Source organism: Saimiri boliviensis, chromosome 2, assembly GCF_048565385.1.
Source record: "Saimiri boliviensis isolate mSaiBol1 chromosome 2, mSaiBol1.pri, whole genome shotgun sequence".
Lineage (NCBI taxonomy): Eukaryota > Metazoa > Chordata > Mammalia > Primates > Cebidae > Saimiri > Saimiri boliviensis.
Genome location: NC_133450.1, coordinates 127,279,666 through 127,293,001, shown reverse-complemented (window position 1 = coordinate 127,293,001; position 13,336 = coordinate 127,279,666). Strand labels below are relative to the sequence as shown.

Below are 13,336 nucleotides of genomic sequence, written 5' to 3'. Positions count from 1 at the left end.
AAGTCCAAGATCAGGGTGCCAGCATGGTGATGTTTTTGCTGAAGGCCCACTTTCCTGGTTTGCACATGGCCATCTTCACACTGTCTTCTCACATAGTAGAGAGAGGACCAGAGAGCTAGCACTCTGGGGTCTCTTTTATAGGGCACTAATCCCATGCATTAGGGTTCCACTCTCAGACCTAAATTATCTCCCAAAGGACCTCCCCTCTAATACCATCACATTGGGGGTTAACATTTAAACACACGAATCTGGGAGAGACACAAACATGAAGTCTACCAGAGAGGGTATGTCTCAGTTGTGCTGAGAAAGAAGACTGAACTCAGAGCATAAAGGAATCACAGGCTAGGTGATTCTTTTCATTAGTTTCACACATACTGAGGGCCTCCTATGTGCCTGGCATTGTTCTCGGCATGGGGAATAAATGCTAGAAACAAAGTGCCTGCTCTCATGGAGCTTATACTCTAGTCAGGTAAGTCAAATGAGGAAATACTTCTTGAGTAGGGCTCAGAACCCAAATCTGAGCAATTCCAGTATTTAGAGACTGAGGAAGACTTTGCAATAAGAAGCCAGAGGACGGTACCTAAAATAATTCAGAATTAGAAACCAAAAAAATATATGAAAGACGACGAAAGTAGAGGCGGACAAGATTTTTTTTTTTGAGACGGAGTTTCGCTCGTTACCCAGGCTGGAGTGCAATGGCGCGATCTCGGCTCACCGCAACCTCCGCCTCCTGGGTTCGGGCAATTCTCCTGCCTCAGCCTCCTGAGTAGCTGGGACTACAGGCACGCGCCACCATGCCCAGCTCATTTTTTGTATTTTTAGTAGGGACGGGGTTTCACCATGTTGACCAGGTTGGTCTCGATCTCTTGACCTCGTGATCCACCTGTCTCGGCCTCCCAAAGTGCTGGGATTACAAGCTTGAGCCACTGCGCCCGGCCTAAAGGCGGACAAGATTTTATAACCTGTATCAGGAATCTGCAAGTACAGCCAGTTGGCCAAATCCACCCTCTTTTATACCTTATGTTTTCCATGGTTTTCTTTAAAAAAAAAACTGTGGTAAAATATACCTTACCATAATATTTATCATTTTAACCGTATGTAAGTGTACGATTCAGTGCCATTAAATACGTTCAAAATGTGTAACCATCACCACTATCTATAACCAAAATGTTTTCTTCATTACCACAAAAAAACACCATATACTCATTACATAAGAACTTTCCCTTCCACTCAGCACCTGCTATAACCTCAATTCTACTTACTTTGTCTCTATGAATTTGCCTACTTCAGGTACCTTATACCAGTTGAATCATGTAGTATTTGCCATTCATGCCTGGTTTATTTCACTAAGCATAATGTTTTTAAGACTCACCTGTTGTAACACATAACAATATTCCATTCCTCTTCAAGGGTGAAGATCACCTCAGGTGATCCGCCCACCCCAGCCTCCCATAGTGCTGGGATTACAGGCATGAGCCACCGTGCCCAGCCCTCCCACTTTTAAACAATCTGTTTCTTGCCTTAAAAAAAAAATTATTTTGTTGGTCTAAGTTTGAAACAATTTTTGTGGTTACTGTATGTTCTCTTAAGATATAGATTTAAGACACGTTATCACGTTTGTGATTTATTCCTTAATAAACAGTGTTTCCTACAAGGAAGATAACTAGAACTCTTTGAAGACCAAGGCACAGAAACTGTTAGGAAGGTCAACAAGAAAAAAGGCCGGGCATGGTGGTTTGCACCTGTAATTCTAGCACTCTGGGAGGTCGAGGCAGGCTGATCATCTGAGGTCAGCAGTTCAAGACCAGCCTGGCCAACATAGCGAAACCCCATCTCTACTAAAAATACAAAAATTAGCCAGGCCTGGTGGCACGTGCCCGTAATCCCAGCTACTCAGTCTAAAAAAAAAAAAAAAGAAAAGAAAAGAAAAAAAAGAAACATAGAAAAAAATCAAGTTGCAAAAAAAAACTTCTAGAGAAATGACAAAAGATACTAGCTTTTGTTGCCAGAAGTAATCAAAAGAACAATATTTGACTGCCTCATTTTCACCATGAGCTAGATACATAGTAAAGCAATACATCAAATAATGTCTATATCTGCTACCATTTGACTACTTTTCGCAAAAAGAAAATCAGAAGTTTTTACTGAATACAATAAAAATTTATTATGCTGTAAAATAAATTAGTAATTTTTATGGATTACATTACAGGCCATATATACATACAAGTTTCTTTTTTTTTTCCTCTGAGACTGAGTTTCACTGTTGTTGCCCAGGTTTGAGTACAATGGTGCGAATTTTGGCTCACCACAACCTTGGCCTTAAAAATACAGTTCTAGGCCGGGTGCGGTGGCTCAAGCCTGTAATCTCAGAACTTTGGGAGGCCGAGGTGGGTGGATCACAAGGTCAAGAGATCGAGACCATCCTGGTCAACATGATGAAACCCCGTCTCTACTAAAAATACAAAAAATAAGCTGGGCATGGTGGCGTGTGCCTGTAATCCCAGCTACTCAGGAGGCTGAGGCAGGAGAATTGCTTGAACCCAGGAGGCGGAGGTTGTGGTGAGCCGAGATCGCGCCATTGCACTCCAGCCTGGGTAACAAGAGTGAAACTCCGTCTAAAAAAATTTTAAAAAATTAAAAAATAAAAAATAAAAAATAAAATAAATAAATACAGTTCTAGAGGCCAGCAGTGAGAATTGCCCAGGTTCAAGCAATTCTCCTGCCTCAGCCTCCTGAGTAGCTGGGATTATAGGCATGCGCCACCAGGCCTGGCTAGTTTTTCTATTTTTACTAGAGATGGGGGTTTCTCCACGTTGATCAGGCTGGTCTCAAACTCCCGACCTCAGGTGATCCACCCACCTTGGCCTCCCAAAGTGCTGGGATTATAGGTGTGAGACACCGCTCCCAGCCCATAAGTTTTTTCCTTTGTTCAAAAAAACATCTTGGCCAGGTGCAGTGGCTCACGTAATAAATGGGGAAGTACAATTAACTCACCTGAGGTTAGGAGTTCAAGACCAGCCTGGCCAACATGGTGAATCCCTATCAATAATGAAAATACAAAAATTAGCCAGGCATGGTAGAGCACACCTGTCACTCCAGCCTCTACTCTTAACCTTGCCTGGTTTCACATTTAAAAGTTTCTATTTTTGCATATGGTACTATTCAAAAGGTTAAAGGTATTGTATTAATAAATAAGGTCCTGGCCTATCCCAATCCCTCAGCTGCTCAATTTCCTTTTATGTTATCAAAGCAATAACCACTCACAGTCTAGTTTGAGATACAAAGCAATAAAATGAGTTTGCAGACTCCAGTCTCCAGTCAAAAAGATATAATTAACAAACTAAATGGAAAGGCTAGAAAGAAAGCACTCTACAAGTTCATAGAAGTAAAAAAATGGGAGTCTCATTTCCTTTCCACGCTCCAAGCAAAGTGGTTTATTCAGTGTCTAGTAAAAGGTAGTCAATACAATTTACCCTCTTGCCTTCCTCTCATGACCTAAAGCCCAGTCTACTCTCCAAAACCGAAGTCAAGATCTCTCCCCTTCAAGAGGCCATTCATTCCTGTCACTCCAGCCTCCACTCTTAACCTTGCCTGTTTTCCTCATTTATTAAATAATGAGGCCAGGCACGGGAACTCACACCTGTAATCCCAGCACTTTGGGAAGCCAAGGCAAGAGGATCTTTTGAGGCCAGGAATTAAGAGACCAGCCTGAGAACAAAGAGAAACTCTGCCTCTACAAAGAATGGTGGAGGGGAGGGGAGGAAGGGAGGGAAAAAGGATACACCAATCCTAAAAGGCTAAAACAAGGTAATGTGTTAAACACCAACCATCACATCTGGGAAATTGAGTAGTGTGCAAAAAACGACCCTGTATTCCACTTCCCCCCTCTCTTAGGTTTCAGGGGGAACAGCAGGTCTTGTGCCTAGGGACTTGCCAAGTTCCTGTTGACTGAAGTACACAGGCGGTGGTAGCATATGTATTAGCTTGCTATTACCACTGTAACAAAACTATCATCAATTTGGTGGTTTGGAACAACAAGAATTTATTCTCTTACAGTTCTAGAGGCCAGCAGTGAGAATCACTTTCAGAGCTATAAAGCTATTGTGTGGGTTCCTTCTGGAGGCTTTAGTGGAGAACCTGGTCCCTAACTTCTAGCTTCTGAAGGCTGCTTGTATTCCTTGACCTCTTCTCTTCACCTCACTCCAAGCTCTTGGACCTCTCCTACATCCTCTTTGGCAGTCAATCTCCCACTACCTTCCTGTGAACACAAGGACACTGTACCAATCTGGATAGTCCAGGCTACTCTCCCCATTTTGAGAATCTTGGTTTAATCACACTTGCAAATAAGGTTAACATCCACAGGTTCCAAGAATTAGGATCTGGCTATCTTAGAAGTCATTATTCAGTCAACCACAGTATGTTAATCATAAAAATCTCTCTTTTTCAGACAGAATCTTACCATCACCCAGGCTGGAGTGGAGCTCACTGCAGCCTTGACCTCCTGGGCTCAGGTGATTCTCCTGCATCAGCTTCCTGAGTAGCTAGGGCTACAGGCACATGCTACTATCTTTGGCTTTTTTTTTTTTTTTTTTTTTTCTGTAGCGACAAGGTCTCACTATATTGCCCAGGTTGGTCTCAAACTCTTGGCCTCACATCCTTCCACCTCAGTCTCCCAAAGTGCTGGGATTACAGGTGTGAACCACCATGCCCAGCCACATTCTATAATACATTTTTTTAGGCAGCTCTAAGAGAGCACTGTGAAATTTGTCACTACATTGGCTGAAAAATGCCAGTACTACCACTCTGTGGTCCCTTCATACACAAAGGAATTGATTTTGAATTCAATCCTAAAAAAAGCTTTATTTCCTTAGAATAAGTATCAAATAAAGGTAATGTAAGTTCCTTTTTTATCTTGACTGCCAGGAAGCTCATTAGGGTTGACCTCAATGTTTCCTGTGATCCTGATTTTCTATTTTCACCTTCACCAACTGACATATTTACCTATGTATGTATGCATGTACGTGTTTAGCTAGATTTTGTTTCTCCGCACCTTGTATTTTAGGCCACTCTAGGTTACTCCTGGTAAAAAGACAAAAAGAGACTCACCACTGCCATCACCCAAACTTTCACCGAAATGGGGAGAGCTAAACATTTGGGATTCACTGCTAAGCCACAGCCAAAAATCATGACATAGGCTGTTTCCCAGTTTTTCCTACTAATAAAGACCTTAAGAAAGGACACTATCATTATTAAGTACCCATTTCGTTCTGGCAACTGCCACGTTTCTCAATCCAAACGAAATCTTTAAGGTATTAAACCCTATGTTTTTGGCTGAAGAAACTGACCTCAGAAGTAACAAGCAAGGCATCTAAAGAGCAGTAAGTAGCAGATCTGATATTTGAGTCAAAGGTTGACTCTAAAGCCCATGATGCCTCTAAAACGGAACAATTTTCCACCTTCTCTCTATTGCTAATACTTGTTTTCTACCTATACAGAAATAGACCAAAGTAAGTATTTTAGTATAAGCACTGGATTCTGCCTTACAGCACAATTCCATCCATTCATTAACTCAATATTCAAAGTCCAATACTCTCCTGAAAAGACAGGTCCTGGCACCAACAGAACAGTTTCTTGCACAGCAATGGCAGTCCCTTTCCCTGCTTCACAGATCTTCTATTTGAGGAGGGGAATTAATTTACGCAAGAAAGCTAGGTGCAGTGGCTCAAGCCTGTAATCCCAGCACTTTGGGAGGCTGCAGCAGACAGATTACTTGAGGTCAGGAGTCTGAGACCAGCCTGGCCAACGTGGTGAAACCCATCTCTACTAAAAATACAAAAATCAGTAGGGTGTGGTACACACCTATAATCCCAGCTACTCAGGAGGCTGAGGCAGGAGAATCACTTGAACCCAGAAGGTAAAGGTTGCAGTGAGCTGAGACTGTGCCACTGCACTCCAGCCTGGGCAACAGATCAAGACTATCTGGGAGAAAAAAAAAATTACACCAGAAACAGTCCATCACAAATAAGTATTTATATTTTTTAAATTGTAATTTATATTGTTTTAATGTTTAACCACATCTGAAACCACCACTGTGCAAAACTAAAGTAAGTGAATGGCTATTAAGAATTTTACTCGAGGCCGGGCGCGGTGGCTCAAGCCTGTAATCCCAGCACTTTGGGAGGCCGAGGCGGGTGGATCACGAGGTCAAGAGATCGAGACCATCCTGGTCAACATGGTGAAACCCCGTCTCTACTAAAAATACAAAAAATCAGCTGGGCATGGTGGCACGTGCCTGTGATCCCAGCTACTCGGGAGGCTGAGGCAGGAGAATTGCCTGAACCCAGGAGGCGGAGGTTGCGGTGAGCCGAGATCGTGCCATTGCACTCCAGCCTGCGCAACAAGAGCGAAACTCCATCTCAAAAAAAAAAAAAGAATTTTACTCGAGCTGGGTGGAGTGGCACACACCTCTAGTCCCACTTACTAGGGAGACTGAGGCGGGAGAACCGCCTGAGCCCAGGAGTTCAAGGCTACAGTACACAATGATCACACCTATGAATAGCCAGCACACTCCAGTCTGAGCAACATAGCAAGAACCTGCCTCCAAAACAAAATTTTCTTTTTGCTCAAGAGCTCCTAATATCCCATTTGCCAGGTTTTTTTTTTTTTTTTTTTTTTTTTGAGACGGAGTTTTGCTCTTGTTACCCAGGCTGGAGTGCAATGGCGCGATCTCGGCTCACTGCAACCTCCGCCTCCTGGGTTCAGGCAATTCTCCTGCCTCAGCCTCCTGAGTAGCTGGGATTACAGGCATGCGCCACCACGCCCAGCTAATTTTTTGTACTTTTAGTAGAGACGGGGTTTCACCATGTTGACCAGGATGGTCTCGATCTCTTGACCTCGTGATCCACCCGCCTCGGCCTCCCAAAGTGCTGGGATTACAGGCTTGAGCCACTGTGCCCGGCCCAGGTCATGTTTAAATGGAAGAATTTTGCTTTAAGAAATCGAGTAGGCTGGGTACAGTAGCTCACACCTATAATGTCCACACTCTTGGGAGGCCAAGGCGGGCAGATGACTTGAGGTCAGGAGTTTGAGACCAGCCCTGGCAAACATGGTAAAACCCCTGTCTCTACTAATACAAAAAGTTAGCCAGGCATGGTGGCACACACTCGTAATCCCAGCTACTCAGGAGGTTGAGGGAGAGGAATTGTTTGAACCTGGGAGGCAGACGGTGTAGTGAGGCAGATCAAACCACTGCAATCCAGCCTGGGTGACAGAGCAAGACTCTATCTCAAAAAAAAAGAAGAAGAAAAATTAAGTATGTTGTTATATTTGTAAAGGAATAGAATTTCCTTGTTATAAAGATTGAAAGTGACTTTAAGGATACTGCTATCCCAACTCATTTTACAAAAATTCCAAGGTCACTGCCCTCTAGAGAGGAAATAAGATGCTGCTGGTTTTCTGTTATTGATAATTATTCATGAAGTTAAACACAATGGAACCTACTAAGAAGATACTTAGAACTAGGAAATGGCTTGGCTCCCCATATGTGTTATTAAAGTTCATCATACATGAAAAGGTGCAAACCTATCCAGCAGTCAGTTAACTTCTAAAAATTTCCCTTGGCTCTTCCTAACAAGCTGCTACAACAGTAATTACATTAGTGCTATTTTCTAAATCCAAGTCATGATTCTGATAACCCTGTCTCTACAAAAAATTAGCCGTGCCTGGTGGTTCGTGCCTGTAGTCCTAGCTCTTGGGGAACCTGAGGCAGGACTGCTTGAGCACAGGAGGTGGAGGCTACAATGAGCTGAGATTGGGACACTGCACTCCAGGCTAGGTGACAAATTGAGACCCTGTCTCAAAAAAAAGAAAAAAGAAAAAAAGAAAATTCACTTCTGCTTACTTACTCTTCCTACTGGTAGTAACAGCACAGAGAAAATAAATTAGTAAATACTCTTTCTTAAGTAATGTTCATTGCAATAATTGTTTTACTAATATAATCTAAGTTTCCCAGCCTTAAAACAGACTGACCTTGTTAAGCAGGTTTCAAAAACAAACTAGAAATGCCTTTTGTAAATATCCACCTAGGAGACGGACATAGATGTTTTAAAAATTTTGCCCTCTACCAAAAGCCTAAAATGCTAATAACTGTGGATGACCTTTTACTGATACGGATTTTTTTTTTCCCCACTAGGGGGAGTGAGTCGTTGATAGCAGGAGGGAAAAGGAAAGGTTAATAACCTGGAGTGGAAAGTCTGACAGCACAGGGGCTTTATCCGGAAGCTAAAGCTTTCAGAGCCACCAGATCAGGAATCCAGATCTATGACTTAGGCTGCCCTATGTAGGTCATGAGGTTGAAGTGATTACTTTGGACGGCTTTTTGAGCTTGGCTCCATGGAAATTCATGTTTATAGCATCTCTACTTAGTGATAAATAGCCCAGTTTTACTGGGGGGATGAAAAACCCACAGAGACTGAATGGCAAACGATCATGACTAGTGATTTTTGGCAAACCTGCATCTTCCAAACTTATAAAATTGAGAAAAATTCAATGCATTTCAACTTCTTGCATGCATTGATTTTAAATATCAGTGGTTTTCTGGTCATATACGTTTCGCTTAATCCAGAACAAGCCACTTCTCTATTCAGTGTTAACAGAATAGTAATTATTTATTTTTGCCTCTTCTTCAGCAATTTTTTTTGTCTGTTCTCAGGTCACAGCTCAGGTAGGGTCTGACCACCCCACATACCAACAAGTTCCAAGCAAAGGTTTCCTATCTGGGGAATGAGGCTGCCCTGGGCATACCAGGGGAGGAACCACCAATTCCCAGCGGTGAAGGAGGTGCCACTCAGCTGCCAGCACTTTGAGAAGGCACAGCCCCCACCCAACCTAAGCTGTACTGGCTGGCAGGGCACAGGATTGGTGGGGAGGGACGGGACACAGTCCCAACTGTCCCTGCACCTGTGCCATCCTCATTAGCCATGGACAGGCAGTATGCACAAGCTGGCCTTTCCTCACAAAACACATGTATGCAAATGGAAACGGGACGGGGTAGCCATGAACATGTTGGCTCCTTCCCACGGTTCCTGTCGCAGTTCATGCACATGGCAATGCAATGTCTGCTCCAAATTAGTTAACTGCTCTGAATTAAAATATCAACAGCCTTAGAGAGTTGCACAGTTTCTCACCACCTGAAATCTCAAGATTTTAAAATCACCTAGATTTCTCTCTAAATGTTTTAAATTATCAGTTTTTAATCATTATCTTCCCTATTGAATGCAATGGTTAAGTGGTTTAGTTTATAATTAACTAAGTTATAAAACAGTTATTCCTATATAATAGCATGACTATCTAGGGAAAAAATACATAGTGCTGTACCCAAAATCTGTCAACACTGAAATGTTTATTAATTACATATAGTGAAAAAGCCCAAAGTAAACACTGGCATTAAAGCAACTGATTAAGAGTATTCAAAACGCAGTTGAAGCTGGGTGTTAGGCAACAAGGCAAGACCACATCTCTAATTTAAAAAGCAACAACTAAAAAACTCCCAGATGCACAGAGGTCCCAGCTACTAGGAAGGCTGAGGTGGGAGGATTGCTTCAGCCCAGAAGATCGAGGCTGCTTCGAGCTGTGATTGTGCCACTGCACTTTAGCCTGTGTGACAGAATGAGACTCTGTTTCAAAAAAAAAAAAGTGTGTGCGTGTTGGGGGATGCAGGCCGGTACTCCCAACAATCTGGGAGGCTGAAGGGGGTGAATCGCCTGAGCTCAGATGTTCAAGACCAGACTGGGCGACATGGTGAAACCTCGTCTCTACCAAAAATAAAAAATTAGCCGGGGCCAGGCACAGTGGCTCACACCTGTAATCCAGCACTTTAGGAGGCTGATGCGGGCGCGGATCACAAGGTCAAGAGATTGAGACTATCCTGGCCAACATGGTGAAACCCCGTCTTTACTAAAAGCTGGGCGTGGTGCCACACACCTATAGTCCTAGCCAGTCAGGAGGCTGAGGCAGAAGAATCACTTAAACCCAGGAGGCAGAGGCTGCAGTGAGCTGAGATTATGCCACCGCACTCCAGCCTTGCAACAGAATGAGACTGTCTCCATAAAAAAAAAAAAAAAAAAAATTAGTGGAGCATGGTGCCCTGCCCCTGTGGTCCCAGGTATTCAGGAGATGGAGACTGCAGCTGAGCAGAGATCTCACCACTGCACTCCAACCTGGGTGACAAAGAGTGAGACCCCATCTCAAAAAAATAATAGTAAAAAGAGATTTAAAAAAAAAAAAAAAAAAAAAAGCACATATCCAGGGATCCTTTAAGGCTTAAAACTACTAAAAAAAACTATTAGATTCCTATGCTGATGTTACATTCAAAAGATGCCTACCAGAGTGCTGTTACTGTGGGAAATTAAAGGAAGATGACATGCGAGCAAAAGAAACCCATAAAAATCCAAATATTTAGTTTCCGGAAATATGGTGACTCCCACTATTTTTTTATAGCGTCTCACTCTGTCACCCAGGCTGGAATACATTGGTTTAATCACAGCTCACTTGCAGCCTCCATCTCCCAGGCTGAGGTGATCCTCCCACCTCAGCCTACCAAGTAGCTGGGACTAACTACAGGCATATGCCACCACAACTGGTTAATTTTTATTTTTATTTTGCAAAGACAGGGGTCTCACTATATTGCCAAGATTGGTCTCGAACTCCTGGGCTCAAGCGATCCTCCTGCCTTGGCCTCCCAAAGTTCTGGGACTACAGATGTGAGCCACTGCACCCGACCTAATTTTTTGTTTTTGTTTTTTTTTTTTTTTTTTTTTTTTGAGACGGAGTTTCGCTCTTGTTACCCAGGCTGCAGTGCAATGGCACGATCTCGGCTCACCGCAACCTCCGCCTCCTGGGTTCAGGCAATTCTCCTGCCTCAGCCTCCTAGTAGCTGGGATTACAGGCATGTGCCACCATGCCCAGCTAATTTTTTTTGTATTTTAGTAGAGACGGGGTTTCACCATGTTGACCAGGATGGTCTCGATCTCTTGACCTCGTGATCCACCCGCCTCGGCCTCCCAAAGTGCTGGGATTACAGGCTTGAGCCACCGCGCCCGGCCTTAATTTTTTGTTTTTTAAACTAGCTAAGAAGTACCTAGACTAGTAACTAACGTGTATAGCTATTTTTACAAGGACTTCAAGTAACTCAGCTTGGGACTTATGAAAACTTACTTCACGGTTCATTCCAAACTAAGGGACTATTTTAGTGAAAATACAGTGTAGTTAAAACCTTTCTGCCTAGGATCAAATGAGATAAAGTACACAAAAGCAGTCATGCTGCCTACCATACTCAACCCATATGTACATATATATACAAATTGAGCCCAACAACCTGCTTTCATTCCTCCATTTGTTATGGAATTATACTGACTGTATCACGTCATTTTAGTTCTTCTGAAGATGAAATCATTTTTCAGAATTTTAACTTGGGAAATGCATTATTACCCACAAACTCTTTAGCTTCTCTTTAGTAATAAACTCCAAACCACAAGGACAAGGAAGGGGTATAGTCTACCACGAAACACATGCCCGAGGAAACAGGCCATCCTATGTTACTGCCACCAAATACTTATAACCACCTTTATGCAGAGTATTCTACCACACTAACTAGACAATCAACACTTTAAAGAAATGGACAGTATAGCCAGAGGTGGTGATGGACGCCTGTAATCCCAGCTACTTGGAAAGCTGAGACATGAGAATTGCTCGAACCCAGGAGGTGGAAGTTGCAGGGAGCCAAGATCGTGACACTGCACTCCAGCCTGGGTGACAAGAGCAAGACTATCTCAAATTTTAAAAAAAAGAAAGAAAATGAAATGGACGTGAAAACCACCTCAAACTGTGCCACCTGAAAAGCAGCTGCTTGCACAGGGGAAGTAAAGACTTTTAAATGCTTACTTAATTGTACATTAACTTCAATCAGTCAAGCCCCTCAGACTTTTTCCCCTAACTGGCTGACTTGATGCTTACCACTTCATCAAGCAAAGCCATACACTACCAAGTTCTCTGGGTGTAAAAAAGTGGCCAGCAATTTGCTAAGATAAAATGCAAACATGTACAAATATGTTGGTTTTCTCAATTAGTCTAATTCCACAAACTAGGAGAAAAAGTAAACATACTTTTTTAGTGGTTAATGTATCTTTACCTCAATATCTAATTTCAAATGATATTCTGAATTCTGCAAATACATCAATAACTAAAATCCCCATCCCTTACTCATTAACAAAAAAAAAAAAAAAAAAAAGTTGGGTTTTTTTTTTGAGACAGAGTGTTACTCTGTCACCCACGCTGGAGTGTAGTGGCACAATCTCAGCTCACTGCAACCTCTGCCTCCTGGGTTCGAGTGATTCTCCTGCCTCAGCCTCCAGAGTAGCTACGGTTACAGACGCCCGCCACCACATCTGGCTAATTTTTGTATTTTTAGTAGAGACAGTATTTTACCATGCTGGTCTCAAACTCCTGACCCCAAGTGATCCGCTGGCCTCTGCCTCCCAAAGTGCTAGGAATAAAGGTGTGCGCCACCACACCCGGCCAAAATCATGACTTTTAGTTCCAATATGGTCAGTGTCTAATGTCTTGAGGTACCAAAATACATGGAAGTCATCTTCTGACAGCCATTAAGTAAAATATTCATGTTTCATTTAAACATGGTTTCTGCTAAACTCAAACTACTATGAATTCTACAAGGCGCCCTGGAGGCAGGAGAGCGCCTGTTAGCACTTCCTATTAGGTTTTGACAGCTCCTCGACTCCTTTGCTCAGGTCTCTTTCAATCACAGATCCATCCAGCTGTAGTTCTCTCACCTCGAGGCTTTCACCATACACAAGCAAACCAGCTTTTTCAGTCCAGCCTCTTCATTTTTATCTCATTCATTTCTCTGAAGTCTATCTTTTAATACTCACCATATTTTGAGTCTCCATCCAGTTCTAAGAATTTATGAAGTAGCTTTAAAGTAACTATAGGGGAAGGGGCTCCACCACTTAAATGGAGTATTAAACGTAATCATCACAGGCGTTAGATTAACTATTATGTCAGAATTATTCTCAGTCTGTTTAGTACCTCAGCAGTTTAGGTAGGTAGTATATGAATATACTAATAGGATACTGACATTAAAATCAGCACTGAATAATTGCCTTTGTAAAGTAAAGATTTTATACATGCAGATAAGATCCTTTTGCTATAGATGGCTTTTCTGACCTTCGTTAAAAGTATTAAAACAGTAAAACCAAACCCCCCAAAAACTTCGCTTTCTAGCATCTTTCTTTTCATGGGGAAAACAGATAGCTTTCTACAT

General features: G+C 42.5%; 1 protein-coding gene across 2 annotated transcripts in view; it reads right to left on the bottom strand.

The window, feature by feature from the left end:
• Window positions 1-13,336, bottom strand: part of YY1 (YY1 transcription factor) — a 37,894-nt gene that overhangs the window by 22,771 nt on the left and 1,787 nt on the right. The window contains exon 2 of one of the 2 annotated variants that reach the window (XM_074394244.1): window positions 2,995-3,039. The exons of the other annotated variant lie outside the window; for it this stretch is intronic. Coding sequence (XP_074250345.1) covers window positions 2,995-3,039 — 45 coding nt within the window. The remainder of the gene's footprint in view (window positions 1-2,994; window positions 3,040-13,336) is intronic. 2 annotated transcript variants of the gene reach the window in all.